This window comes from Apis mellifera, linkage group LG5 (genome assembly GCF_003254395.2).
Source record: "Apis mellifera strain DH4 linkage group LG5, Amel_HAv3.1, whole genome shotgun sequence".
NCBI lineage: Eukaryota > Metazoa > Arthropoda > Insecta > Hymenoptera > Apidae > Apis > Apis mellifera.
In genome coordinates this window covers 10,027,682-10,054,110 of record NC_037642.1, presented here as the reverse complement: position 1 = coordinate 10,054,110, position 26,429 = coordinate 10,027,682, and the positions used below count along the sequence as shown (strand labels likewise).

Sequence of the window (26,429 nt, the reverse complement as noted above, 5' to 3'; positions counted from 1 at the left end):
GATTACCTTTGTTTCTTTGTTTTTCTTTTCGTTTCTTTCAATCTGCTTTCTATATTAATTTCTTAAGATAAAAAAGTTCCAGAGCATCGAAATTATTAACAATAATGTTAATAATGATAAAAGATAAAATGATAAAATTAACTTTAAAAACAAAAGAAAAATGACACGTGTCTATAACGATTTAAAATATTAAAAGAAAGAAACTAAGAATATAACAATATATTCATTACATGTGCATGTTATTACGATATTCATACGAACATACATAACTCTTCAGATTAGATATTCAAATCCATATTTCATGTTTCCATTAGGAAATACGAATAAAATAAAAATACAAAGAGACTAAAAGAAATGGTAAAAATATTTAAAAAACAAAATTTTTCATGAATTCTGTCAATTTTAAAAATCAAAGAATAATCTATCTAAATATTTTAGAATATTCTACGAAATATATTGAACATATATATTATTTCAATTCCATCGATCCTCATGAAAAAATTTATCAATATCCATCTAGATAGACCCTATCTATCAAAAATAAATTCTGCCAATTTTATTATTATAATAAAACATTGTAGAAATTATTTTTATTATTTTTATTATTATTAATATTATTATTTCAACTCCATCGATCTTCGTCACAAAAACGCTTCACGCTTCTCATCGATATATTCACACAGATCCAGATACATGTAGTTACGCTTTTTGCGGATCGTAGCTACGGCTTCTTCTTCGCCGTTGGCTGCCGGCGATATCTGCATCCTCGACTGCAAAGCCCCCGCTTATCGATTTCCCGTAACGTTATCCTCGACCCGCGGACGAATAGGAAAATGTAAAACTGCAGGAAGCAGAGAGAGCATCTGGTGCATGTGTTGGGGCAAGTCAGCTGTTGCACTCGTTGTACACTCGGTTAAATCGGATGGAACACAAATACACGGTGTAGCGGAACAACGGCGAACGCGGGGCTTATAATTTTCCCAAGCCAGGAACCAGAGTTTCGAACTGGAGAGTTTCGTCGATTTCGATGAATTTCAAAATGCTTTCCGCGAGAGTTGGAACGAGTTCTGTCGTTATTTGTTCCTAATATATTTTTAAACGTTTATAAAATCTTTAATAAATTTAACGAGTATCGAGAAAGCATTTTGGATTTCAAGTTTCAAGATACGTTCAGTTTAATTCATTTCTGACGTGCAAACGTATTAATGAGAATGGAGGCCCCGTGGCGGTGAACCCCGGCCCGGGGTCTACACGACTTCCTCCAAAGCGCTCGCCTCGTTCCTTCGTGCTATTCCTGATTTGATTTGCAAATCAGACTTGAACAAATAAATAGGTAGAATACATTCCCTTCCTATTCCAAAATTTAAAATTTTGAAATGTTCGAGCTGGAAACGAACGAATTTTTTAAGCAAAGAATACAGGAGAGAAATTGCTCAACGTTGATCCAGAAAAAGGTTACAAAAGAATATTAATTAACACCTTGAATCGCGCTTTGATCCGCCTCTAATGTTTTAATTGAAATAAACCTAGAGGTGTTAAATTCGGCATTGTTCCCGTGAAAATTAAGCGAGCAGGGATCGAATCGTTTTTTTTTTCCAATTCTCCAACCGTATATAATGTCGGCTCTCTCGTCGTTAGGTATTTATTACCTCGTCGTTGCTCAGCATCATCGTCACGCTCTCGTCTCCCTTCGAACGAAACCTTCATTGTGCTCGAAAAAGAGGCCGGGAATAAAATGCATTATTCATTTTATCTCGGTGACTGTGGATCATGGTTGAATCAATGTTTCACTTGGAAAGACGAAATAAAGAAAATAAAGAAGAAAAAAAGGAGAGAGAGGGGGGGATAAAAACGAGGGGACGCGCGAGTATTATATTGTTCGTGCACAATGGACTCGAACTTGGTTATATCGAAAAAAAGAGGGGATGAAAAATACCATCCACCCCAAATGTACTCCCTGTTCATAACAATCAGAGTATTGGCAGTTTCCAGTTTTTTCAACTCTTTTGTCCGCTCGATTCAAAATCGCGTGTAAAATTTATCTCCGTGGATGGGACGGTTATTGTTTTACAAGCGTAATCGTTCGTAAAACAAAAAAAAAGTAAAATAATAAAAAAAGAAAGAAAAACTGGTCATTTAGGATCAAACAATTCCCAAGGGGGAATAAATTGAGCGTGATTCGATACATACAGGTGAAATCAATTTTCGAATCCGCGTTGTCCACTCACTTTTTTTTTTTTTTTAGCTAGCCAGTTCTCCAATAACAATGAACGTTGTTAATTTTATTTTTTAAGTGAATTGAATCTGATAAATGATCCTTGATAAAATTGATGATTTATAGAGGGGAAAAATTTCTCGAATAATCGTTTCATCGTTCAATCGATTTTCTCTTAATATTTAAAATTCGCTTTATGTTTTTGATGCGATAATTAGCTTCGTAATTCTTATCCTCGAAGCAATTTCAAGAAATATCTTGTTTTTTTAGAAATTTAACGAGTTATACGAGATATCGTTTTTAGAAAGTTCCAGGTTTCGTGGTATAATCGTGCAAAGGTGTTGCCTTTTTGTCAAAATTGATCAAATTTCACAGTGGAAAAATCCACAGTGTTTTTCTATTTCACGTGTCGAAAATAAACGCGTCGCGCAAACGATTGATGTAAATTTTTAACCCGTTCGCGCTTTGACGAAATTCAAATTGAATTCTGGAAACTGGAAACGGTCAATTACATGTTCGAAAATCAATTTTCGCGTGGATGATAGGGAAAATAATCGTCGATGGCTTCGTTCAACTTTTGGCGCGTGCCAAAAGTTTTTGAATGGATTCGCGGTGACGCGTTTCGAGAGATCTCTCGAGTCTCGAGTGTTAAAAATTTCATGAAACGCGTCACATCCCGTTCTACTCCATTCTCTCCAATTGTACTCGTGTCGTCAAAAAGGGAAATTTCAAATTTTTTTTTTTTTTTTTCAAAGATAACACGAATCGAGGAATTGAAAAGAAGAGATCCAATAAGTGACCATACATTTTTGCGACTGATTATAGACAATGTATTGGAAAATTGAAAGTCCAACTTTTGTAACTATTATATCATAATAGAAATATTTAATCCTATATTATATTATATGTATACGAAAGAGGAGGATCCTGTTAAAATTTTAACTTAAAGAAGAAATTATACATAGACAACATTAGAAAATTAAAAGTCCAATTTTTCTTTTGTAACTATTACACTATAATAGAAATATTTAATCCTATATTATATTATATATATATGAAAGAGGAGGATCCTGTTAAAATTTTAACTTAAAAAACAAATATCTAAGAGACTATACATAGACAACATTAAAAAATTAAAAGTCCAACTTTTCTTGTAGTTATTACACTATAATAGAAATATTTAATCCTATATTATATTATATGTATACGAAAGAGGAGGATCCTGTTAAAATTTTAACTTAAAGAAGAAATATCTAACAAACTATAGACAACATTAGAAAATTAAAAGTCCAACTTTTCTTTTGTAGCCATTACACCATAATACTAAAAATATATCATCCTACATATTATATTACATATACAAAAGAATCGAGAGAATTCTGTAAAAATTTTAACTTAAAGAAGAGACTACACATAGAAAATTAAAAATTCAATTTCTTTCTTCCAGTTATTAAACCATAATAGAAATGTATAATCCCATATTATGTTATACACACGAAAGAATCGAGAGAATTCTGTTAAAATTTTAATCTAAAAAAGAGAACAGACTATATACAGACAACATTAGAAAATTAAAAATTCAATTTCTCTCTTCTACCTATTACACCATAATAAAAATATATAATCTTATTAACAAGCCAAGAAGATTATAAATTTAAAATTTTAACTTTTCTAATTCCTCTCCTACAGCATTTTAACAGAAATAAAATAATCCTGGATAATTTTACTGTCTACCAATTGTATTAATTAAACGTGCAACAGCAGTCTCTCTGCAGTCCACGTTACGTTTAAAATAACGGCGACAAGATCCCTTAAGAGAAGCTGCAAACATTCCTTGTGCACCCCGGCAAGGGGTAAAACAGTGAGGATTCAAGTGGTCGGTCCGGTTGCCTTTCTCACGCCGCTTGAAAAACACGAGGAGCGCCATTCCGGCCGCCTTGATGACCGTACAAAAGAGGCCTGGCGAGAACACACATAGGGTAGCTCAACAGGTAGCACGCACAAGTACCTTTCTCCCTCCTTTTATATTCTCCACGACTCCCCTCTCCCCCCCCCCCTCCGTCCACGCACATTTCCAATCTCGTCCATGAAACGCGTCTGTTGAAAATTCATCCGTATCCATAGTCTACAGATCTTTATCTGAAGAAATTGAATCTCGAAAGATCTCGTTGAAGGATTTTATACGTTCAACGTATTTTCATATCGTTATTCGATCCTTCCATTTTTCCAGAACAAGAGAAGATAATTGATCTTATAAAGGATCTCAGGATCGAGAAAAAAAGAGTAAATAATGATAAATAAACTGATCCTTCTCTTAAAGAAGAATCGGATTGGATAAATCGAAAAATTATTATTGGACTTGTCTTCTTCTTTATTAATGTGTATATAATATATATATATATATATACTTATAAAACTTAGTACGATTTGAAAATGGGAAAAATATTAACCGATATATAATAATAATAATAATAATAATAATTAAAAAAAACTCGACACTCGTTGATTTACATTGAGCAATTTTCAATTCGAGACAAAGTTTTCTCCTGCCTCCCTAAAAAGGTGGAAAAAAAAAAAAGAAATCTCGTGCGACATATTCTCTAGAAGATTTCCACGTATAATATAATGACATTAAAAAAAAAAAAAAAAATGGATCGAAATAATACATAAAGAGACTAGACAAATCTTACACGATCACGAGAGTAAAAAAAAAAAATATATATATATATGTATATGTACGTATATATATAAAACACGATCGTGTCGCCACACAATGGAGCACCGCATCAATTGATCAAAATTCCAACGGTATATCACAATCGTTAAAATCCCCGTTGGCGTGACATTTGCGCGGGCTCGAGGGCAACGCGATCACGATCGAGCGAGTATTATTCGCGTTCTGCCTATCCTGTCCCAATCTCGGGTTCCGGAATCCATCCCCCCCCGAGTCGCTGAAATCTCCTTGCCTTCCACCTTTATCATTATCGTTGGGGAACAGCATCTCCTTGAGCATCTCCAACAATTCCACCTCGTTCTTCTCCCCCAACTCCTCGATTACTCGCAAAGCGTCCATCATATCCCCTCTCTGCGCCATCTTATCGCCAAACTCGCTCAACTTGATGGGCGTCCTTCCCCCCGCCATCCTCGCCACCACACCGTCCACCACCCCCCCCTCGTTGTCGCTCACCTGCTCCTCCTCCTCCTCCGCTGCCGCTTTCTCCAACGCTGCCCCCTCCTCTATCACGTAAGTTCCCATTGTGTTGCCGCTTCTCAACGAGGTTTTGCTGCTCTCGTTCTTCAATTCCTCTTCCCCCTCCTCCTCCTCTTCAACCTCTTCCTCTTCCTCTTCTTCCTCTTCCTCTTCCTCCTCTTCCTCTTCTTCCTCCTCTTCCTCTTCTTCCTCATCCTCGTCCTCATCCCCCTCCTCCTCGTTCTTGTTCTTCCCCCCATCCACGATCTTCTTCTGGGCTCTTTCCCTGGGTTTTCTCTTCTCCTTCGCCTCCTTAATTTTCGGCGAGTAAAAGGGGGAGGAGGAGAGGGAGGAGGATTTAGAGGGCGAGGGCGAAATTCTTCCCTTCCTACGATCCGAGGACGATGATTTCTTCACTCTGAACGTGGAGTTCCCACCGCCTCCCTCCTCCTCCTCCTCCTCCATCTTCTCCTCCTCCTCCTCCTCCTCCTCGAGATCGGAACGGAGATCGTACGTCGACGCTTCCGTTGTCAACGGTTCGTCCACGGTCCGTTCCGTTATCCCCCCCTCGTTCCCAGACTCGTCCTCCCTTCGCCCGCCCGTGATCAGCTTCCTCTGGGAGAAGACGGTTGTTATCACCGTTTGCTCGCTCACGAACAGGTTCACGTTCTGGTTAGCCGACGCCTGGTCCTGCGAGATCGCAGAGGCAACGATCTCGTAGCTCCCGTTCTTGAACGGGATCATGCGGAGAGCGTGCGCCACCTGGTCGATGAGATCGCGAATGTACGACATCATCGGTGTGTCCCCCTCCTCCTCGGTGATCTTCGCGGCTACTTGCAGCTCCTCCAACGACTCCACGAATCTTCCTAATTTGGCCAGGCTTTGACCTTTGGCAGGGAGGGGAGAGGAAAAAGAAAAAGTGGGAACGGATTTGGGATTTTGGAATTTTTGTACTCGGTAATTTTTATTCCTTTCCCTCCTCCTCTAAAATTACTTGTATTTTTACACTCGGTTTATATTTCGCGCGGAGATTAAATTAAAAGGAAGAATAAAAGAATAGAAAGATTGGATATAGATAGCGAGGGGAAAAGGGATATAATGGGATTATCGTTTAACAATAGGTAGAGTTGGAGAAAGAATTAATCGAGGTAAACCCTTCTACGCGAGTCAGATTCGCGTAATTCGCGTATACCTCTACGTGTCGTAGAGATGGCGCTGTTGTACCGTTCACTGGTGGAAAGGAGTCTCGCGGGACGGGACCGGGGCAAGAGGGGTCGCCTATCTCCATTTCAGACGCTTCGTCGACAATCCTCGCGCTACGTAATGGTAAAAAGAAGCTGACAATTTGAATATTTAAAATCGTAAAAATTATTCTCATTAGTCGAATTACGTTTGGATAATCATGGAAGCTGGAATATTTTCGAAAAATATTTATATATCAGTATTCCTTGCTCGAATACGAAATTACACAATATCAAATTAACATTAAGAAAAATAAAAATAATTTTTATACATCGTATCGATACGTTGAAATTTTAATGCATTGAGAATACGGAAAATAGATGATATTAAATTAACCAATCAAATTCACGAGATTTATTATTTCCATCAGTGAACAGTATGTATATCTTAATAGAAACGCGCCTTTTTTAATGGCGACAAGTTGAGAAACTTAACCAAGTTAAAAATTTCGAATAAAGTTACTTCAAGCGATTAAATAAATATAATATTATACATTATATATTATATAATTATATATAATAATATAAATTATATAATATTATTATATTAATATTATATTTAAATATAATCTCCATTTCTCTTGCAATTATCTTAAATTATCATCAACGATTATGCTCATTCGAGCAATGAAGTAACTTTTATTCGTAGCTTCAATTATTAAATTTTGTCAAACAAATCACGTCTTGCGATCGATAATAAATAATTATAACCTCACCTATCAACAACCTTCCGTTCAGCATCCACTTCTTAGAATTACCTTTCGTGGCCGCGTCCACGCACCTGAAACCCATCTCCATCGCCCTCTCGTACTTGCCAGTCTCCAAATAGCATCTTCCAATCTCGTGCCTGATCCAAGCGACCGGGATGGGTTTCTTCAGATCCTTGGCCAGATGCTCCCACGCCTTGGCGGCCGCCTCAAGATGGCCGAAGCTGAGGTGCACCTTGCCCAACGTGACCAACGAGCGGCATAACAGATTCACGTCCGCGGTGCTCTTCGACAAACGGATCAAACGGGACACGCTGCACACGGCGCGATCGTGCCTTCCCAGGGCGACGTGGATCAGGGAAAGGTAATGGTAGGCCGCTATTTGGTAACGCGTGGGATCATGGAAACCGCCCGAGACGAGCAGCAAATCCTGGGCGATCTTCAACGCGGACGACATTTTTCCAGAGTCGAACGACGCTTGGAGATTCTTCAACGATGTCTCGGCGAGATTGTTCATCTGTTTGTGCGCCATTTTCGATTTTGTCAGCTGATTGCTCGACACGCGGGGGGACGGTTGAGTTTTCCAGTAGCTTTTGTGATTGTCGAAGTAGCTGTTTCACAATTGGAAAGAGAAATTCGTATCACGTTATTGTATATATTTATAGGATTTGATATTGTAAACGTTGGAAATTTCGGAACAATGCGCAATTTAGATTCGTATGTTGTTGTTCGCATCGATACGCCACGTCGAATCTCGAGGCTTTTCACGTCCCTATTGACGTCGAGGCTTCGAAATTCATAAGCCACGATGCCTGACGGCTCGAATACTTTAATCATCGAATATCTCTAGAATATATTCTCGTGGAATAGATGTGACGAGGCGTAATTAGGAAAATTGTCAGACTGAATGATACACGAATACTATGTTATTAAGTTAGGTTATGTTTGCTTAGGTTAGTTATTGGTTATACTAAATTAACTAAAAATGATCCATTCGTGTATTAATTTTCCCTATTGAATTAGAAATATAAAATTATTGATTGTAATTAGAATTAATTGTAATTAGAAAATTTGATGGAAAAAAAGAAAGCAACGATGTCTGACGGTTCGAATACTTTAATCATCGAATATCTCTAGAATATATTCTCAAAGAATAGACAGATGTGATGTAATTAGGAAAATCGTCAGACTGAATAATACACGAACACTCTGTTATTAAGTTAGGTTATGTTTGGTTAGATTATTTATTTTATTGGTTAATATTAAATTATATATAAATTATATAATATAAATAATATAATATAATATAATATATTATATATAATAATATAATATAATAATATAAATTATATAATATTAAATTAGTTTATATTAAATTAACTAAAAATGATCTATCCGTGTATTATTCTCTATATTATTCTGTTAATACTCTGTTATTAAGTTAGGTTATGTTTGCTTAGGTTAGTTATTGGTTATACTAAATTAACTAAAAATGATCCATCCGTGTATTATTCTTCCCTAATTGAATTAGAAATATAAAATTGTTGATTGTAATTAGAAAATTTGATGAAAAAAAAAAGGAACGTACCTGAGTACCTCGGGGATCGTGGCGGGTTCCGGCGATTTCTTCAGCTTCTCGTTCGCTATGATGGCGGCGGTTTCAGGACACAGGGCTGCGGTCAATTGTTCTCCAGAGATCAGAGGTGAAACTTTCCTCACGGCTTTCGATGGATTGTTGCAGGAGCTTATCGTCGCCGCCGTCCTCCTCGCCGCGACACCGTGACTACTGTCCTTTGGGTACAAGTTGGCCGCTCTATGGTAAAGCACCAATGCCGACTCGTAATCGCCGCTGCAAATTCGAAGACGCGTTTATCTACAGGTATCGATTCGTTTAAACGAATGTAATTGCGCAAAAACGTGGCTCGAACAAAATGATTCTTTTCCGATTTTCAGCTTGTGATTTAATTTTTAGAAAACAATTTTATTGTAATTTATCATTTCGTTAGAAATGTAACGTAGAAATGTATGTAAATTTATATAAAAAAAAAAATTAACGTTGCATTAATTAATAAATAGAATAAAAAAGAAAATATTTGAATAAACTATTATAACTTTTTTTAAATATGGATTATAACATTAAAAATGATATAGTTACGATTAAATATTTGCTAGTTTTATTTTATATACATTATTCGAACCACTATTGGTCGTTTCTCGTGGCAATGCCACCAATTGGAAGACGTGGAAAATTTAAATAATCTCGATTCCACGCTACGATATTCCAATCGTAGGATCCTAAAATGATCTCAAAATAGGTCTAGATAGATCGTATTTTGGAACGCATGCACCTTTGTGTATAGAGAGTTTCGTTTCTCCGTTAACGAAGACACGTATAATAATTTCACGTGGGAGAGATACGCGCGGTTGGTTATTAATAACAGACGCGCGTCAAAACAGTGGGCGTTGCTCGAGGATGATTCATGAACTCGCGAAGAACGCAAGAGGCATCTTCGGTTTATAAACGCGCTCCATCATCGTGCATATAATTCGAATTGGAAATGGGTAGCCGTGTCTGGTTACCTATCGTATGACAGAGTATAAACTTCCGTAATCGTAGCCAGTCGGTAAAGTAACTCAAACCTCCGTGGTTTAAACGCGGTCACGTGGTCTCCCTCCCCGTGAAAAATCTCCATCGAGCGTAACAAAAACATCGATGTATATAACATAGGTTATGTGTATCGTGTACGAGAAATTTCACGATTGGACGATTATGTAATATTAACGATCAATTGGACCTAATTATTAGAAAGAATTCGATCTTGAATTGAATCTTACGAATTAGAGATTTCATTTTTGTATACGACGTCAATTTTATTCCATTTCAAAGGAATAAATTTTAATCTTTAATTATATATCGGTAAAAATAAATATTGTTACCTCGACGCTTAATTAATCTCTCTATCTCTCTCTCTAAAAATTCATCTCGTTATCGACGTTATTGAATATATATATATATTATTTATATTGAATATACGCAATTCAGATAACCTGATCCGGATTTTCTTCCACGTAATTGTTCCTCTCTTTCTTTCCACTCGTTCTAATTTAATTTTTCAACCCATATATCTCTATGAAACAAAATTACAATTACAAAACGTCGAGAATAAATGTTTACACAGGAAGTAGGCGAGTTATACTATCTAAGTGATGGTGTTTTGGTTATGCGATCGCGTACGAAACTGGAATCGAAGTGAAATTGGAGATGGACTGGCGAGGATTGAAAACGTCAACTTTCCGATATTGGCCGCCGCTTAAAAGTGACGTTGGGCGGGTATCTCGAGTCGATTTTACGATTTTTGTTTAAAAAGTCGCGGATCCAAAAAAAAAAAAAAAAGAAAAGAAAAGAAAAAGAGGAAATCTTGCCTGCGGTACAACTGATCCGCCTCACGGTGCAGAGCTTGGGCATACTCCCGGTTATTTTTCAAATTTTGCTTGGAATCGGTCCTCTTGTGATCGAGGCGGGCACGGCATTCCGCATTCTCGATCGCTTTCCTCGTGTCGTTCAAATCCTCGAGATCGTCTTTCAGGCTTCTGCTCGTGAGGACCGCCATTTAAAAGGAGTGATGTTGACGTTCGTCTGGTCGAAGTTGAAATGAGCCGTTAATCCCCCCCTCCCTCCTCTCCCTCGTGCTTTGAAGTTTGCCAATTATTATTTTTGTGAAAATTATATTATTATATTATTTATATTATTATTTATATTATATATTATTTATGTTTGTGAAAATTATTTTTAGAAACTTTTTCAGATAACTCGATCCCTTCTCCCATCTTTAATCATAGATGATCAAATTCGAATTAATTATTTTTTAATGTCCATCCAAACGAAACAATGCGAAAGAATTGAACTATAAATTTATATATATATATATATATATATATATATATATATTATATATACAACTGTATTTTCCACCATACTGTACATTCACACAAATTACATGGAAATTTTATTTTCTACTTGAACAAATCTGATTTTCACAATTGGACTTTCACGGAAGGAATTCGATTTATCCATTTAAATCGAAATGGGGGTTGAAACGCAGGCAACGAAGAGTGGAACTTATCCTATTAGCCGGCGCAATTTTCCAGAGGTCCGCGTGGAAAATCCAGCCTCCATCAAAATCCCATCTTTCCCAACGTGGAAACCTGAAAAAGAAGATAAGGCGTTGTACACGCTTGCGACTCGCTCGCTCGAGAAGATTGTCGCTCGTCCTCGAGAACACCGTCCCAAGATTATCCCTCTCTTAAGGGGTCGAGAAAAATTGGCTCAGACGTTAAACGTCGTCGCTTCAAAACTTTGGAAAACTTTTAGAGATCCGACAATTATTTATTTATCTCTCCCTCTCTCTCTTTCTCTCTCTCTCTCTCTCTCTCTCTCTCTCTCTCTCTCTCTCTCTCTCTGTCTCTCTCTCTTTTCTTCGATCGAGAAAAACTTGGAACGAGAGTTGGAGAGAAATCTGGCAAAAATCTGACCTTGGTCCCCCAAAGTTTCCACGCTCGGAAACTCGTCGATTGCCTTCTTCGTCGAGCATCGACGAAACTTGGAGGAGATCCTCCGCTGTTCCCGCTGCTTCGTCTCCCACTATTTCGAGGGAACGAATAATGGATAAATCGTGTAATCGTATCGCTTTCACTTGCGACCATTTATTAATCGTATTGGTCGAAATCGATGAAGCCAGGCCTCTCCTTGGAAGGCTCGAACTGGGCCAGCATCGCCCTCCTCATCTCAATATCCGGATCTTTCGGCGGTTGCAGCATTATTGTCTTCCTCTTGCAGGGCAGTTTGAACTTCTTGTCCACGGGTTTGCAACCTGGCATCACGGACATCCTCCTCCTCGCCGGGACCGCCTCCATCCGCCTCCAAAGGAAATCCACCTCCGCCTTCATGTCCTCGGGCATCAGGTTCAATATGAGCTGTTGCCTGGCGGCGATCGCGTCGAACGCGAGCAGCTTCTCCATGTCTATGTCGTCGATTATCTCGACGGCCCGTTTGTAGAAATCGACGAGGAAGTCGAGGCCGAGCTTCTTCGAGCTGGCCAACGCGATCAGCGCGGCCTCCTTCGCCTCGTTCCTGTAATTCTGGCATATCTCTATGCGGATGAACAGGTGTTGGGAATTGAGCATCCATTGCTCGTTCTGCGCCTCCTGGCCCATGTCCCGGGCCTTCTTCCCGTAGAATCTGGCCAGGTCGTAGCGGCGGATGTCGATCAAGTACTTGCACAGCTCGTGGAAAAGCCAGGCCAGCTCCAACGGCTCGGACGCCATCGCCAATCTCCTGTAACGAGATTGAAGAGAGAAAGGAGGGAGAGGTTAAGATGAATGATGTTAAGATATTCTTTGAGATTAGAGTGAAAGAAGAGAAAGATTGAATGATGTTAAGATACTCTTTGAGATTAGAGCGAAAGGAGGGAAAGATTGAAGGAGGGACGAACCTGCGGTACGTTTTGAGAGCCTCTTTCCTATCGATGGCTTTTATCCAACCGATATCTACGTCTCGTGGCAATTCGGCCACCCGAATACCCAGATGGTGTTTCAGGTATATCTTCTTCAGGTTTAAATCTTGTATGTTGGTCACATTGCGCGAGTCTATGTAGGTCCACGCGATCATGTTGTAAAGCACGTTCAAACACTTCTCCTTTAAGGGGAACATCTTGCTGGAGAACGAGTCCAGTTTGTCCTTTATCCAGTCCACCATTCTGAATTAATAAATTTTTATAATAATGGAGAGTGTGTTTCTTCTTTGGATATTTAGAGAGAGAGGGGGAAAAAGAAAGCTCGAAAGATCGATTTAACGAATTACCTGAAGAACTCGATGTAATCCTTTTTCATTCTAATTTCGTGCAGGCGATTGAGCAAGAAGTCGGCTTGCACGATGATGAGGTTCTTCTTCAGCTTCTTCTCGGCCTCCAGGGCCCTTCTGAACCCCTCCGGTTTAAGCCTCCGCTTGAACAACATCACGTAAAGAGGTTGCCGCATCCGCAGAACGTTCTGCCTGCGAAGGCACCTCTTGTAATTTCTCCATATCATGTCGTTAAGCATAATGGAGCTCTCTTTATTAGGGGAGTCGTATTTCTCGGGATTCTCGGCCAGAAATTGCAGGAATTCCTTGTCCTTGGCCAAGTGTCCCATATAAATCTGGGAGAAGATGAGCTGCAACTTTTTGAACCATAGCTCCGCCTGGGCGATAGGGTCGTTCACTTTGAACTTGGATTGCTCCTCTTCTATGCCTGCAACGTGATGTGACTTTTTATTTTTCTTGCGAATCTTTTGAGTAAAGAATTTTTGAAGAAGCTTTGAAGAGAATTTGAAAATGAAAAATAGAAATTCTTGAAAATAAGAAAATTTGAGTTTTCAGCATTTATCTTATCTACATTTCTTATATTTCGAATTAAGTTTACTATTACAGTAATATAATTTTGAATTCTTCTTACAGTTTGAAAAGAATCGTTCGAAAATTTCAAATCTCGAAAAAGAAAAGGACTTCAACATTTATCTATGCATTATTTATATTCCTATGAATTAACTTTATTATTAATTATATGCCTGAAGGATAATATAATTTTGAATTCTTATTACAGTTTGAAAAGAATCGTTTGAAAATTTCAAATCTCGAAAAATTAGAAAAAGAAAAGGACTTCAATTTATCTATGCATTATTCATATTCTTATGAATTAACTTTATTATTAATTATATGCCTGGAGGATAATACAATTTTTCTTTAAAAATTTGCAAAGAATCGTTCTAAAATTTGAAAGTACGTAAGAAAATTAAAATTTTCTCTTGCAGAAAAAAAAAAGGATATTCCAATATCTGAAATTAAATTTATTATTAATTAGAATTTTCTTTTGCAGAAAAAGAAAAGGACTTTAACATTTATCTGTGCATTATTTATATTCTTATGAATTAACTTTATTATTACATACCTGAAGGAAAATATAATTTTGAATTTTATTTACAAATTTGCAAAGAATTTAAAATTTGAAAGTACATAAGAAAATTAAAATTTTCTCTTACAGAAAAAGGAAAGGATCTATATTCCAATATCTGAAATTAAATTTATTATTAACTATATATATGAAGATAATACAATTTTGAATTTTCTTTACAAATTTGCAAAGAATCGTTCTAAAATTTGAAAGTATATAAGAAAATTAGAATTTTCTTTTGCAGAAAAAGAAAAGAACTTCAACATTTATCTATGTATTATTTATATTCCTATGAATTAACTTTATTATTAATTATATGCCTGGAAGATAATACAATTTTGACTTCTCTTTCTTTACAAATTTGCAAAGAATCGCTCTAAAATTTCAAATTTGAAACCTGGAAAATACATAAGAAAATTAGAAAAAGGTAGAACCTTTTCTGGATTGGAAGAGGATCTCCACATTTATCTCTCCACCTATATTCCTATATATTTCTTTTATTAACTTTATTAAGAACAGAAGCGAAATATTATTAGCCAAGGATTAAAATTTCGAGGATTAAAATTGATTATCTTTTTCGAAATATCGCTCGAGATTCTCGATTTATCGAACTAGTATTATAATCAGGTATTGCTCGTTAGCAACTGAAGCAGGTGACGTCACGAGGAGGGATTAAAACGTTGTAACGAGCCACGGTTGCGCTTTTAACGAAGTTAAACCCCCTCTTTCCTTTTCCTTCTTTTAAACAAAAATCGTCCTCCTCGAGATCGAGACGAAAAAAAATCAACGAAACCAAAAATTTATCGATCGAATCATTATTTATTTATTTAATTTTCTTTTTTTTTTAGAAAGTCAAATCGAATCAATGCTTGCGAGGAAAGATCTGCAACAATTTTGGAAATTTTTAATTATAAAACGCGTCCAAATGTCATACCTGCGAGCTCGTCCACCTCCTCCTTCAGCTTCTCCACCAAATACTTGCGATACTCTTGGAGCTCGCGTATCCACGGATAAAGAAGTTGAAGAGTTATCGGCGAGGTGTCTATCCCGATGCAGTCCTCGATGGTCTCGTTCCCCTGCAGTATGCCGTGCTCCAATTCCGTGGTCGGGTGTTTTCGAAACCCTTGGTGAGCGTGTATCAAACTGTATTCGAACTCACCGATGGCAAACAGGGTTTGCAACTGTATGTGCTTCACGTGTGAATAAGTTGGATCTGAAACGAAGCGATTAATTAATTAATAACAATAATAACGAAGCTCAATGAAACTTTAATTCAACTTCATTCGTGGAAAGTTGATTCGTGGATAAATTAACCTAAAGATTATTAATAAAAGAAGAAGAAAATTACGATTCTCTGAAACTTGTAAATTTTGTAAATTTTCGAATCGAATTTGATATCTGAGAATATTCTAAGAAAAGAAAAAGGAATAAAAAGAGATTATTACGAATTCATTTAATTAGATTACATTGAATCTAATCTGTCGTTTCTCAGAATAATTCTTTTTTCTTGCAAGTTGAAAAAAAACTGAACAAGAAAATATTTTGAAGCTTAGAAAAAAGATCTTTTCACGGATGAACGCATCCAATTTCTTTTCAACTTTAAAAAGAAGTAACCGTAAAAAGTTAACCTAGCTCCACGCATCTTTCCTCGGTCTTGAGCGCCCTTTTGAACCTAGCGTAGGCGAGCTGCGCCTTGACGAGCCCGAGATACGTTCTCAAGTCATTGCTCTGGGTCTGTTTGATCGCCTTGTCGAAATACAACTCGGCCAAATGGAACTTCTCCAGCCTCGAGAAGATGTAGCCCCATTCTCGATAAACTATACTGTCCCTGAAGAACAACGGGCCCTCCTCCTCCTTTATTCTCCCCCCCAACCTGGGATTTCCCACCTGGAGAAGAAGAGGGAAAGAGAGAGTTTGAACGGGGGACAGAGGTTATTAACCTAAATGTATATCGTAGATATACAATACGTACAGTTGATAGCAATGATAGATAAGACTTCTCCTCCATCGCGAATTTTGAATCTGGATCTGAAATTTGAATTGGAAAACTCACTGTCGCATTTTTATTTTTCAAATAGGAAAAATCCTATTGAATGCCCGAATGTTAAAGCGGACGAAATTAATTAATGTCACGTAGATATCGGCCGATTTTGATTGGATGAAAAAAAGCTGTAATTTTGAGGCACGCTTCAAGTTGTATATCATAGAAATAAAGAAATTCTTTCGCCGCGTTTCCTTTGTTTCCATTTGAAAAAAAATATTTTTTTCGAATATTGGGCGCACATTCTAAGAAAAAAGAAAGATAGATAATTTAGAGAAATTTATTACGAATTTAATTAGATTCACAATTCTAAAATCTTCAATCTAAAGGTACCTGTCGTTTCTCGGAATAATTCTTTTTTCTTGCAATTTTGCAAGTTCAAAAATGTGAAGAATATGCAATTTTTATCTAAATATCGGTTCAAATCAATTAATTCATCAACGAATGAATGAAATTGATGAATTTTGGGATGGGCTTTATTAGCGAGAGGAAAGGAAAAATTCATCTTTCAGAATTTTTGAGTTCCTTTGACGAAGGGAGCAGTCGTAATCGGATTTCAACTGTAAAATAATAGGGCTCGCCTCGTGGTAAAGCTCCTTGTGGTATTAATTGTCACGCACGATGAGGGATTACATTCGAATGACCGAAGAGGATTTACGCGCGTAACTTTTTCTCTGCTCCCTTTGCTTTGTAAGGGAACTTGGTATTGTTAAATCGGTGCGAATATTTCTCCCCTTATCATATTGTTAAATCTCGAAAGAGAGTTTGTGGTAATTGTAAAGCTCAGACGTTTTTTTTTAATGGTCAATCAACCATTGAATATATAATTAATAAACTGATTGATCCAGTTTAACTTGACAATCAATGAATAAGTTAACGTTTAATCAATGGCTATTTATTTGATTAACAATTAATCTTTGATTATTCAGTGATCGATCGATAATCGAGATCAGTAGATGTTTTTTTTAATGGTAATATCTGTTTTAAACTTGGACAAACTTTGGATAATTGGTGAATCAATCAGTGGTCAATCAAGCATTGAATATATAGTTAATCTTTGATCAGTGATTAATCAATGGCTAATCTCTGATTTCAGTGATCAATCGATAATCGAGATCAATAGATGTTTTTTTTAATGGTAATATCCGTTTTAAACTTGGACAAAGTTTGGTGAATCAATCAGTGGTCAATCAACTATTGAATATATAGTTAATCTTTGATCAGTGATTAATCAATGGCTAATCTCTGATTATTCAGTGATCAATCGATAATCAAGATCAATAGATGTTTTTTTTGGTAATATGGTAATATCTGTTTTAAACTTGGACAAACTTTGGATAATTGGTAAATCAATCAGTGGTCAATCAACCATTGAATAGTTATAGTTAATTTTTGATCACTGATTAATCAATGGCTAATCTCTGATTATTCAGTGATCAATCAATAATCGAAATCAATGTTTTTTTTAATGGTAATATCCATTTTTAGATAATTGAATCAATCACTGAATATATGATTAATAATTAATCAACTGATTGATCCAGTTTAACTTAACAATCAATAATAAGTTAATCAATGGTTATTTACTCGATTAACAGTTAATCTTTCATCAATGCCTAATCTCTGATTATTGAGTGATCAGATAATCGAGATCAGTAGATGTTAAGTCAATGATTCCACTCACTGATCACTGATAATAACACTCTAATTCAAACTCCTATCAAGCTATCATCTTGATCACTTATAACATAACAATACCACTCAAAGATTGATATATAAACAATAAGATACAAATATATATATATGTATCTTATAATTTAATTAAACTTGAAGCAAAAACAAGAAAGTTTCATATATATATATATTTTATATTTAATGGAATTGTGTTGCAGAACAGTGGTGAAGGAAAACAATTAGGGAGGCGTGGAATAATCGTGGACCATCGGTTTAGCTGTGCCCTCGAGATGCGGTGATGGCTTTGCTGTACAGATTCGCGCAGCTGCCTGACAGCAGTGGCACGCGGGTCTTCTCCTTCGTCGTCACAAGAAGCGTGGTACGGGATCCCGAAAGAGACGTAACCAGCAAGGAGCTCGTATGCGGTTTTCAAAGATGGTCCGTTGCGTTTTCGCGAGGGAACAAGGTATACTCATTACTCTGATGTAATAACTTCCATTCTTGTAAATCCTTAAAAAATTAAACAATTAAATAATTATGGTAATGAAAAGTTGATAAAATTATATATGTATAATGAATTAGATGAACACACAGGTACGTAAGTAAGGAATTGACTTAGATATTTGCAAATAAACAAGCATTCAATATTTAACCTATTATCTCTGATAACTTCCATTCTTAATTTCTTAAATTCTTGTAAATCCTTAAATTATTAAACGATTAAATAATTAATGAAAAGTAATAAAAAGTTGATAAAATTATATATATAATGAATTAGATGAATGCACAGGTACGTAAGTAAGGAATTGACTTAGATATTTGCAATTAATATTTAACCTATTATCTCAAAGATCGTAAATTAATTGTATCTGCAAATCGAAAGATACTAAAGCCATTAAGAAAATTATAGAGCGACGAGTGAAACAATATGTATGTATAGATAAATTTGGCTTGGAAAATGGCCAAATACGTTTATCAGAATTTATCATTAAAGTCGATCGAGAGCAAATAAAGCGAAATTGTTTCGAGAATCGCACTCGGCGAACCGCAAATATGGCTTCGTTCTGTGTTTTTTCATTTTCCTTGTGGAATGCAGAAGCCAATTCTCTCTCTCTCTCTCTCTTCATTCGTGCCAGGAATTCATAATCCATTCGAATCACGTTAAATCGCTCGAACAATATGCAATATTTATTCACATGCATAAAATTCATACGCAGAGTGTCTCTTCATGGATGGAATATCCATGTAATCTAATTTTCTTTTTTTTTTTTGATAACGCGAAAAAGATCTCAATCGCTTAAAAATATCCATATCTTTTTTTTTATATATCTTATTTCGATTAAAATTTTTATCTTCGTCGATTCGTAATTTTATCAAAATTCTTGAATCGTCCACCACAAATTTCTAATCGATCGCTTTTATTTCGAGTAAGTCAAGTTAAAAAAAAAAAAGGGAAATGAAATTACGATTTAATCGGATCAGATATTTGTCCATCACCGATCATTTGTCCTCTGAGCATACAATTTGCTCAGAATTCAAGCACAGAATTCGAACAGACGCGTCGTCAGATTGGAAAATTCAATCGAAGCAATGGCGAAGCTTATGGATTCAATTTAAACGGGAAATCGATCGGTTTTCCAAACAACTCCGCCGCGCGGAGTGACGCGTTTTCCAAAATATGCCGCGATTAACGCGATAATTGGATAACGATAATATCAGAAATTAATAAAGCAATCGTTAATAATCCAAGAGATCGAACAATAGCAATAACGCCGCCATTGGGAATAAAATACGGACGAATCGGAAATGAAGGCGATTCCCATTGATGTGATTCATTCCACTACTAAAGATAAACCTAAAAATAATAATAATAATAATAATCCTTCTTTAAAAATAAAAAGTGTCCCAAAATTAACTCAAGATTCGAATTAAATATAAAAGAGAGTTTTCAATCTTTAGATATTTATTTCTTAAGCGAATCGTATAGGATAGGGTTATTTATGGAATAACACTTCGTCCAATTTTTTCATCGCTTTTCTGCACAATTGTGGCCGAATTTCGTCGATGCAGCGTTTAATTTCCTCTCGTAACGCACGCGTGGTTGTGGGATCGTCGACAGAGACCTTTCACTTCGAATAACCCCATAAGAAGAAATCTAATGGCGTTAAATCGCACGATCCAGGGGGCCAATTCCGATCACCGAAACGAGAGAGTGCACGACCAGGAAACGTCTCGCGCGGTGATTGAATCGTTTCATCGGCTGTGTGGCACGTGGCATCGTCTCGTTGAAACCACGTATCGGCCGCATCAATGTCGTCCAATTTCGACAGAAAGAACCGTGTTATCGTGTCGCGATATCGAGCACCATTAACAGTATTAACAATAAAAGTATGATCCGATGATGCCTTCTGCCCAAAATCCGCGCCAAACGGTGACACGTTGCGGGTGCGTTTGTTTTTCGCTAATCGCACGTGGCTTCTCCCAAATACGGCAATTTTGCCGATTAACGAAGCCATCGATGTGAAAATGTGCTTCGTCGCTTAGGATTATTTATTTATCGCTAAACTCCATTTAACTGTTCTCTTTTCAGGGTTGCCAACAACTTGATGCAAAAATGGCGGCAAATTCAAATCTTAATTTTGGGACACCCTATATATACAATAAAAAGAATAAAATTTACAATCTCACTTGTACATTCTTCGAGATCGATCTACGAGAGAAAATCAGAGAGAGAGAGAATAAAAAATATCCCTCCCACGATTCCTTGAGAAGCAAAAAACAATCACAAAATTTCAAGTGAACAATAATTCACTCGATCCGCTTTTATCTAGGTTCTAGGCGCGTACCTGGTATGGCGCGGGGCGTCGAGGAACCTGCGCGTCTACGTGGACTTCACGTTCACCCTTCTGAACCGGGAACACTTCTCCATGAACGAGGGATTCTCCGGGAAGCGGGTGAAGTTCACGTACGAGGCGCCCGCGCAGGGCAACCGGAACTACATCCCGGTCTCGGATCTGTACAGTCGAAACTTCGCCGACACGAACGGCGAGTTCCAATTAGAACTATCAATGGCAAACGTGAGGACCGTTTACATGACCGACCTTAAGATGCCGGGCGGCACGTTCTCCTCGGCCCAGTCGAAGCCCAACAAATTGGAGACCGATTATTTCGCTTTCGGCGGCTTCGACTGGAACCTGGTCATATATCCCCACGGGAACAAGGAGTTGGAGGGTTACCGGGGCCACGAGAACGGGATCAGCGTGTACCTGATGAGGATGAGCGGGTTCGATCATCGGTGCAGGGTCAGGTACAGCGTCGCGTTGGGGGAGGGCGATCGAAGGATCGATTCGGGCCAGATCGAGGACCTGTCCGACGCTGAGCGTTGCGGTTTCGGCTGGCACACGAGAGTCAGGTGGTCCGAGGTGGCGCACAAAGGCGTGGTGCGGGTCTCCCTCGAGATGGTCGAGGCTAGGACCATCTGCGAGGTCGCCGTCCAAGCACGCGGCCCCTCCGTTCTCCCCGCGACCCCCTGCTACGATCGCGACAAGCAGGCGTGGATGATCAGGGCCGATCTGCACTCGGACACCGTCAGACTGCACCTCGTCTACAAAGATATCCACAACGTTCCCAGGAATCATTTGAGGTTGGTTGGGAAACAGAGAGAATCGTGATGGAAGAAAGATACGATCGAGAAAGATAAAGTAATGTTAATTCTCGAGTGTATTTCCATTTATTTCGTTGACCGATCGATCAATTTTTATCAATTCGCAAAGATAAACGCGTTCGAAGAAAGATATCGATCCGCGTATATTTCCATCGAGAAATAATTTAGAATCTCGCTCGTATCCTCGTTTAAGTAATGGTTTCTTCAAAATATTCGAATTCGTTTCTAATTGTGATTGTCCAGGTACGTCAGCTGGTCAGCCTATCTTCTCCGCGACGAGGAGGCGAACATGACAGCGATCAGTTTACCAGGGGCGCCGTTCAGCCGTTACTACGCCCAAGAATCCGCGGACGAAGGTATAATAATGGAGACGAATCTCGACACGAACGAGGTGAAAGAGAATCACTGTCCGTTCCTCACCGACAAAGGACAATTGAGGATCCGTCTCGAGTGGAACGAGAGCCACTTGCTGTTCCAAGCGACGTATCACAAGTACGACGACGTGTGCCGCATCCACAATCAACAGATGCGACGGGAGATCTCCCTACTCCAGGCGGAGAATTACAGCTTGGAGAGGCAGCTGTTCAGCTATCAGAAGAGCCTCGCTTATACGCAGGCGCAGCAGCAGCAGCAGCAGCAGCAGCATCAGAATCAACAGCATCATGGCGGCCATCAAGCCCATCTGGAGAGATCCGCGTCGACGGACACCGAATACGCCTGACAAGTGGAACAACAACAATTACAACAACAACAACAACAACAGATTCAACCAAACGAGCTGTCAACTGTCACCAGTTGCCGGCGACAATTGCCTATCGTGCACGAGGACGATCGTCGTGTCCACCAGAACCTTGTCCGGATGATGGATCGACGATTGAGCAACGTGCAGCTCCAACAACGGCTGTACGAATCGGAATCGGGCTATCAGCAACGATACGGCGACGGTTCACCGTGTCACAGTATCGATCAAACGGCGGATCATCAACAACAACAACAACGTCCAAGTATCGTGCAGCAACCGAAGTCGGCGCGATCCAGCGTAGGCAGATCGGACAGCGGCTCGGATCGTGGAAACGATCGTTACACCGGCTACTATTTGGGGTACGTCGGTCAGGCAGTGCACAAAAGACGTAGGACCACTTTCTGGGAGACCCTGACGGGTCTTGTGTGCTCATTGGGCGCTTTGGCTTCCAGGGCTGCCAAGATGGCCACCAGACGGGGAGAACCACTTTGAAGAAGTTTAAGCGCGTTTCTCGCGGACCAGTGGACTGGTACGTTTTACACGACACGTTTTTTGGGATCACGATATATATATATCGGGGTACAAATTGGCGATCGTTCGTTTGCGACGTGTTGTGAACGCGTGTTCGAGGAGCACGTTCGAGGAGACGTGGCGCAGGAGAGATAAATTGCTCCTGAGAGGGGGGAAATGAAGAGTATATATAATTTGGACGGTGGCCAAGAGAGGTCGCTAGTTTCGCATATTTCCTCGTGTTTACATGTTGCTCTGATGGAAAGTTGTTTCGAGGAAAAGATGAATAATAAGGTGTCGTAATCTTGATTAGAGGAAATAATAAAGAAGGGATTTATATGTATAAAGAATCGTTGGAATTGCACGAGTTGTCTCGTAACTTGTGAAGGAGAGGATATATAATAGAAAGAATTCTCTTTTTTTCCTGGTGGCCGCTGTACAAACTCGTGACCAGATTTAACGATCAACTCGACAATATATGGATGAGGAGGAGATGGATGAGGTGACGAGAGAAAAATGCAGGCTCGGAAGGTAATACTCGCACGTGGACTTGACCGGATTGACCATTTTTCGTCCATTTTTTTTTTCAAACGGAGTCCAATTCGAGAGAGAGAGAAAAGAGCAGAAACGAAGAGGGCGAATATTCGATTCGATACCAAGTTCTCGACGACAAAGCAGCTCTGACTGAGAAGAAAAATTCGAATGGAACCAACTTATTGGAGCTGTTCTTTCTTGTTGTGGAGAATCGTGAGGAGGAACCAGAAAGGATTTCGCGTTAACATTCGATTCGAACGTTGGAAAAAATTTTCACATACGTATATACATACACGCATACACTTGATAGGAATAGATCAAGAGAGGGAATCGAAGGAGGAATTCAAAAAAAGAAAAAAAAGAAAAAAAAAGGAAGTTTGTCCCTCGATCGCGAATTCTATTATATACACACGTACAAGAATACGATTCTATCTACTACTTTGTCAATTTATTAAGAGAAAACAAAAAACAAAAAAAATACCTATTTTCCTCTAAAGACTTTTTTCACCTATCGTCTATGACTTCTTTGATAATAAAGAAATCCGTGCGCGGTGTAGTCGCCGAGTCGTAACAACATACTTATTACGGTAGAATACTTAAAACGAATGCAAACAAAAAAAAAATTAATAATATTAATAATAATAATACTTTAGAGTGCAGTCGATGTTACATAAACCGAAAGTAGGAATGAACGAAAGAATGCTCTTCGTTGATCACGGAGCAATCAACGTGGAACATCATACACGAATATACACACATACGCACACATACACACACACGGGCATTAATGTTCGTACTCGACCATCGGCTTTTTTTTTTTTTTAAATAAAAAAAGGCCAAAAGAGATCAGGGTAAAAAAAAAAAAGATCCAAATTTTTCACTTATTATTCCATTCGTGTTGATATATAATAATTTATTGTTATACGGAAAATTGTTAATTTTTTTTTGTTAATTATTCATTCCAATATATACGTTGAACCTTTATATTCTCAATTCGATCATTCCGAATCATCGAGACATATTTATATATCATTATTTCTTTTTTTCTTAAAATTAAATACTTACTAATCGCCGTTTTATCGATAAATTTACTATCTAAAAATTATTAATACGCGTTTTAGATAACACGATAAACTGCGTAATTTGTACCAGAAAAGGGAAAAAGTTAATGAAAGAATCACGAACAGCGTGCCGCGTGTTAGCACTTATATAGATGGAAGAAATATCCAGTTTATTGTTCGTCGAAAATATACACTTGTTTCTCCAACCACTTTGGCCACGTTCTCTACTGTATCTGTACCAATATAGCGTCATACGTGCGAGGTCTTCGACGATATTGCACTTTTTCCAATTTTTGCATCCCGCGCTTATCGTCTATTTTCCTTACCACCTTTCGTATTATCCGCCATTTCCATTTTCGATCTTTCTTTCATGCAACAATTTTCAAACGGGACGACAGTCTTCCTGAGATAATAAATTTAAAAATTTCCTTCATTCTCTTTAGATTTTTTTATCTTACCTTCGTGTCCCTTATTCTCAAAGAATCGCCAACTCCTGAAACAGTACGTCCCAATTTCAATACTTGCCCTCTAGGCAAGAACAGACACTGGACAAAGCTGATCATACAAACTCGACAGATATATAAATATCTCTTCTCGGTGCAAACTTTCCTTTCCTACTGTCTTGTACCCTTATTCTCCCTTTTCCTACCCGTTTAAAGTAGTTCGCAAATCAGTACTTTTCATCTTCCACTCCTGCTCAAAGTATATACACACATATATATATATATATATATATATATATATATATATATATATATATATATCTGTATGTAGAGATAAGAAAATTGTATCTACAACCTGGTAGCTACATCTACTTTCATATTGATTTTCCTCGGTGAGAATTCTACAACCGATCCGTGAAACTGTTTTCTCCTTATCTCTTCTATCTTGATGCCGATATGATGTCCCATTTGAAAGCTTCGTATCCTGTTCTTTCCTCCATCCCTAGTGTAATTATAGTTTCAAATAACCGATATATATGTATATACATATATACTGAAACGCATGTACTTACGATAGGTGCACGTTGTTGCATCAGTATACATCGCATCGGTAGCAGAACGATCGATACACCAGTTAGTTCACACGTTAGATATTACGTCTAACAGTCCACCGTGAATCGTCGTGTACCGCGCACGTAGTTGAATCGGGTTTGCTTGTACACACGAAACTCGTCGACTCTCCCCCATATACACCTGATTAAAAGCACCGATGAGAAAGTCGTCCCTCCCCCAAAGCTTCCAATGTCTTTTCATTTATCCCTTGCGTTAATTTTCCTCGCTTACTTTAGAATTACTTCGATTTTTGATCACGCGTCCATGATTTTGATTCCATCCTTGACTCTGAAATTATCCGTTCGATCTTGATAATGAATCTGAAAAATATAAGTTATTTCTATGAGATAATTTTCGAGGAAAAATTTTAACGTGATCATTTACATATCTAGTTCTTTTATCTTCGTTGAGAGAAATAATTTTAATAAGCAAGATAGAATTCGTACCGGTGCTTTTAACAGCAATTCATTCTCGAGAGGAAAAAAACGATACATCATACATGAAAGTTGTGTCCCTCCTCTGAAGTAGCGGAGTCTGTATACTTTGTACATATATTATAACTGTACTAAACTGTTGATGATTTAAGAATGTGAAAATTAAATAAAAGAGAGTTGTGCCTATTAGCGTGAAGCGAAGCGGAGAAGGGTTTCAAGCGAATCGCACGATCGAGCGTCATCGTTTCGTTTCAACGATAAAAAAGAAAAAAAAAATAATTATATTATATCCTATCCAATTAACTCGACGACATCTGTTGTTAAATTCGTTATAAATCTCGCTTAATCTTCGTCGTATAATTCGCATTATCGTAT

The 26,429-nt window shown here is 37.9% G+C and overlaps 4 protein-coding genes across 7 annotated transcripts in view; 1 reads left to right on the top strand and 3 right to left on the bottom strand.

Moving 5' to 3' along the window:
- Window positions 1-24,356, top strand: part of LOC100576965 — a 165,299-nt gene extending 140,943 nt beyond the window's left edge. For 2 of the 4 annotated variants that reach the window (XM_006567793.3, XM_006567792.3), the window contains 3 exons: window positions 18,273-18,520; window positions 20,886-21,697; window positions 21,962-24,356. In XM_006567793.3, the coding sequence (XP_006567856.1) occupies window positions 18,353-18,520; window positions 20,886-21,697; window positions 21,962-22,439 (1,458 nt within the window). In that variant the 5' untranslated portion in view covers window positions 18,273-18,352 and the 3' untranslated portion in view covers window positions 22,440-24,356. Of the gene's footprint in view, window positions 1-9,140; window positions 9,233-18,272; window positions 18,521-20,885; window positions 21,698-21,961 lie in introns of those variants that run through there. The other 2 variants (XR_410990.3, XM_016912129.2) reach the window with 2 other exon arrangements.
- Window positions 3,579-11,012, bottom strand: LOC100579007 (tetratricopeptide repeat protein 25). The gene is made up of 4 exons (XM_006567789.3): window positions 10,777-11,012; window positions 8,942-9,202; window positions 7,363-7,964; window positions 3,579-6,292 (listed from the first exon to the last, which is right to left on the bottom strand). Exons 1-4 carry the CDS (start codon window positions 10,962-10,964, stop codon window positions 5,010-5,012), a joined length of 2,334 nt encoding a protein of 777 aa, XP_006567852.3. The 5' UTR covers window positions 10,965-11,012; the 3' UTR covers window positions 3,579-5,009.
- Window positions 11,329-15,559, bottom strand: LOC102654740 (tetratricopeptide repeat protein 25-like; the record flags this gene model as incomplete). The annotated part of the gene is made up of 5 exons (XM_026441060.1): window positions 11,329-11,559; window positions 11,887-12,688; window positions 12,846-13,109; window positions 13,214-13,640; window positions 15,274-15,559. Coding segments are annotated over 4 exons (1,605 nt in total), but the record flags the coding sequence as incomplete, so codon positions are not given.
- LOC113218787 lies at window positions 15,826-16,268 on the bottom strand (the record flags this gene model as incomplete). Its single annotated transcript, XM_026440882.1, has 1 exon — window positions 15,826-16,268. A coding segment is annotated over one exon (306 nt), but the record flags the coding sequence as incomplete, so codon positions are not given.
- Window positions 24,357-26,429: the final 2,073 nt, after the last annotated feature.

What these genes read in the sequence shown, in the direction of transcription:
- LOC100579007 (XM_006567789.3), bottom strand. Translation starts at nt 10,964, where the DNA reads ATGGCGGTCCTCACGAGCAGAAGCCTGAAAGACGATCTCGAGGATTTG. An exon ending in ACGATCCCCGAGGTACTCAG is followed by an intron (nt 7,965 to 8,941) that starts GTACGTTCCTTT and finishes ATTGTGAAACAG; the next exon opens with CTACTTCGACAATCACAAAA. An exon ending in GAACGGAAGGTTGTTGATAG is followed by an intron (nt 6,293 to 7,362) that starts GTGAGGTTATAA and finishes TCCCTGCCAAAG; the next exon opens with GTCAAAGCCTGGCCAAATTA.